Source organism: Haliaeetus leucocephalus, unplaced genomic scaffold (genome assembly GCF_000737465.1).
Source record: "Haliaeetus leucocephalus isolate CR32 unplaced genomic scaffold, Haliaeetus_leucocephalus-4.0 Scaffold362, whole genome shotgun sequence".
In the NCBI taxonomy this organism is placed as follows: domain Eukaryota; kingdom Metazoa; phylum Chordata; class Aves; order Accipitriformes; family Accipitridae; genus Haliaeetus; species Haliaeetus leucocephalus.
In genome coordinates, this window is record NW_010972798.1 from 6,686,177 (window position 1) to 6,688,891 (window position 2,715).

The 2,715-nt window shown below is 68.2% G+C and overlaps 1 protein-coding gene across 1 annotated transcript in view; it reads left to right on the forward strand.

Annotated features, from left to right (window-relative positions):
• The first annotated feature begins 271 nt into the window (after positions 1–271).
• CHRD (chordin) overlaps positions 272–2,715 on the forward strand; it is a 6,551-nt gene continuing 4,107 nt past the window's right edge. Inside the window, exons 1-6 of the mRNA XM_010573096.1 lie at positions 272–500; positions 887–1,033; positions 1,115–1,232; positions 2,118–2,214; positions 2,320–2,461; positions 2,536–2,676. Of these exons, the coding sequence (XP_010571398.1) occupies positions 272–500; positions 887–1,033; positions 1,115–1,232; positions 2,118–2,214; positions 2,320–2,461; positions 2,536–2,676 (874 nt within the window). The remainder of the gene's footprint in view (positions 501–886; positions 1,034–1,114; positions 1,233–2,117; positions 2,215–2,319; positions 2,462–2,535; positions 2,677–2,715) is intronic.

Consider the following 2,715-nt stretch of genomic DNA (forward strand, 5'->3'; position numbering starts at 1 on the left):
TGATACCCCCCCCCGCCCCCTCGCCGCGGCAGTGGGGGGGAAAAGGGGGGGGGGGTAAAGGATCAGGCTTCATTCCTCCTCCTCCCCCTCCTCGGGGATGGCCCCCTCCCTCCCTCCGAGCAGCCCCCCGAGGCCGGGGCTGGCGGGGCCGCGCACAGCTGGGCAGGGGGCTGGGGGCCGTGGGGAGGGGGCCCAGGCTTGGCTGCCGTACAGGCAGCTGGGGGCTGCGCAAGGTGTCCGGGCTGCCTGAGGAGCCTCCAGATGGGCCAGCATGGGGGGAGCCAGGCTGTGCGGGGAGGGGGGGCACACCTTGGCACGCTTTGGCACGGTTCTCCCGGGCTGTGCGCCCCCCCCACACACACACACCCCGCAGCAGAGGAACCGCCGGGGGAAGCCAGCGGGGAAAGTGAACTGCAAGAACATGAAGCAGGACTGCCCCGTGCCCGCCTGCCCCAGGGCCACGCTACTGCCTGGGCACTGCTGCCACACCTGCCCCAAAGGTGAGGGGAGCCCCCCCCTGCACCCACAGGGTCCCCCGTGGGCATGGGAAAGGGAGCACTGTGCACGCACCCTCAAAAAGGGCTGCTCGCTTTGTTATGGAGGGGTGCCTGCGAGGTGCTGGGCAGGGGGAAGCCCTGATGGGCACAGCCGTCCCCAAACCACCCGGGGAGGGGTGCGGAGAGAGGGTGCACAGGGCTAAACACCCTGCCTGTCCATCTGCCAGTGCCCAGCGTGCCCCCCACACCTGAGCGCAGAGCCCCACGGTGATTCACAGGGCACATCTCAGTCTATCTCAGGAGGGGGGATTCATTATTGCCGCCCCCCCGAGCTCTTGGGCACAAGCAGCCTGGTGCAATGGTCTCCTCCTGTGCCCACCCTATCCCAGCCTTGCCAGGCCCCCCAGAGAAGAGCCCCGCACCCCCCTTCGACACCTTCGAGTACTTCCAGGACAAGGAGGACGACCTGGACAAGCCCTACAACGACCGCTCCTACCTGAGCTCCGAGGGGCTGGCCCGTGACGATGCCCGCACAGGTGAGCCACCCACCCGGGTGGGCAGCAGCAGTGTTGGGCACCCCCCCGCGCTCCCCGCCATCATCAGCTTCCCTTCCCCAGAGTTTGTGGCCTTGCTGACGAGCGGCCCGGAGCCATGGCACCCCACGTCCAGTGCAGTGGCCAAGGCTCGCTTCACCCTGCTGCGCTCCTACCTGCTATTCTCCATCAGCTACGAGCGGTGAGTCCTGCCCCATGTCCGCTGCCCAGGCTGGCACAGTGGGCATCCCCCTGGAAAAGGGGGGGATGCAGTGGTGCTTGTGCCTCAGTTTCCCTTCCGACATCCCCCCTGCGGTGCCACAGCCTTGCATTGGCAGGGCGAGAGATTTGGGGAGGGGGGCGATGGGCTGGGGGTCTAACCTGGGCAAGTTGCCGGGATTTTGGCACACCCACAGCGCCGGCCAGGCCTCACCCCTTCGCCTCCAGGTCTGGAGTGGGAACAAACGGGAACGGCTCCAGGGCTCCGCGGAGGATGCCGGCGCAGTGAGGCAGAGCACCCCGTGGGCTCTGCCGGCAGGCATCACCGGGGCGCTGTCAACAGGGTTCCCCATCCTCACCATGCCCTCCCCGGATGCCCGCGAGCCTCTCATCTCCCTCCCTCCATCCCGCTCCAGTTTCTTCTGCTCTTCCTTGCTTCCAGGCCCCTTTGCATAGTAAAGTGGTGACTAATTTCCAGCTCCGACCGGGGGAGCCAAACGGAGCCGAAAATGCTCCTAATTTACAGCCAGGCCCAAGCGCTCGGCTCCCAGCGGGTGCTGCCCTGCCGCCTTTCCCGGCGGGGACCCCCCTCCTGCTCGGTGCCAGTTTGGCACCGCTCTGGGGCAGGGGAGCCCAGGGGGCCCGTGCCAAGCTGGCACCCGGTGGGACGTCACCGTTGGGCCAGCCTGGGCATGGGCAGGCAGAGCGTGGCGCTTGGCACCCCAGGGGGATGTCACCCTTCTCTTGCCCACCCCAAATCACTGGGTAACCCCCGTGTGCCCTCCCCAACACACCCCTGTGCCCGGTGCTGAGCAATGGTGGTGCCAGGGGAGTGGGGGGTCCTTCCTCACCCCCTGGGTTCCCGCAGGCTGGGGCGGCCGAGCCGGGTGCGTTTCAGTGACCCTGAGGGCAACGTGCTGTTCGAACACCCCGTGCAGAAGAGCGCTGCCCCCGAGGATGGCATGGTGAGAGGGGCCGGGAGGACAGGGGGGGACACGGTGCCCCTTCCTCCCCCTGCCCAGGTGTGCGGTGCCCCCCCGGCCCCTGACCAACCCTACCCTCGCCCGCAGCTCTGCGGGATGTGGAGGACGGTGTCCAAAGCCAACATCCAGCTGCTGCGGGGGGAGCAGCTCCGCGTGTCCCTCGTCACCCGGGCGCAGCCCTCCGGAGAGGTCCACGGGCACATCCTCAAGCACCGGGCGCTCTTCGCAGGTAAGTCTGGCTCCCACGTGCCCAGCCGGTGGGTGCCCACTGGGATGCCCCTCACGCCCCCTCTCCCCGCACAGAGACGTTCGGTGCCATCCTGACCTCATCGGACCCCACGCACCTGGGCGCTGGGGGCATGGCCATGCTGACGCTGAGCGACACCGAGAACAACCTGCACTTCATCCTCATGGCCCGAGGGCTGCTGGAGCCTGGTGCCAGGGGTGAGAGTGGGCATGGACACTCTGTGGGGCCTGGCACTG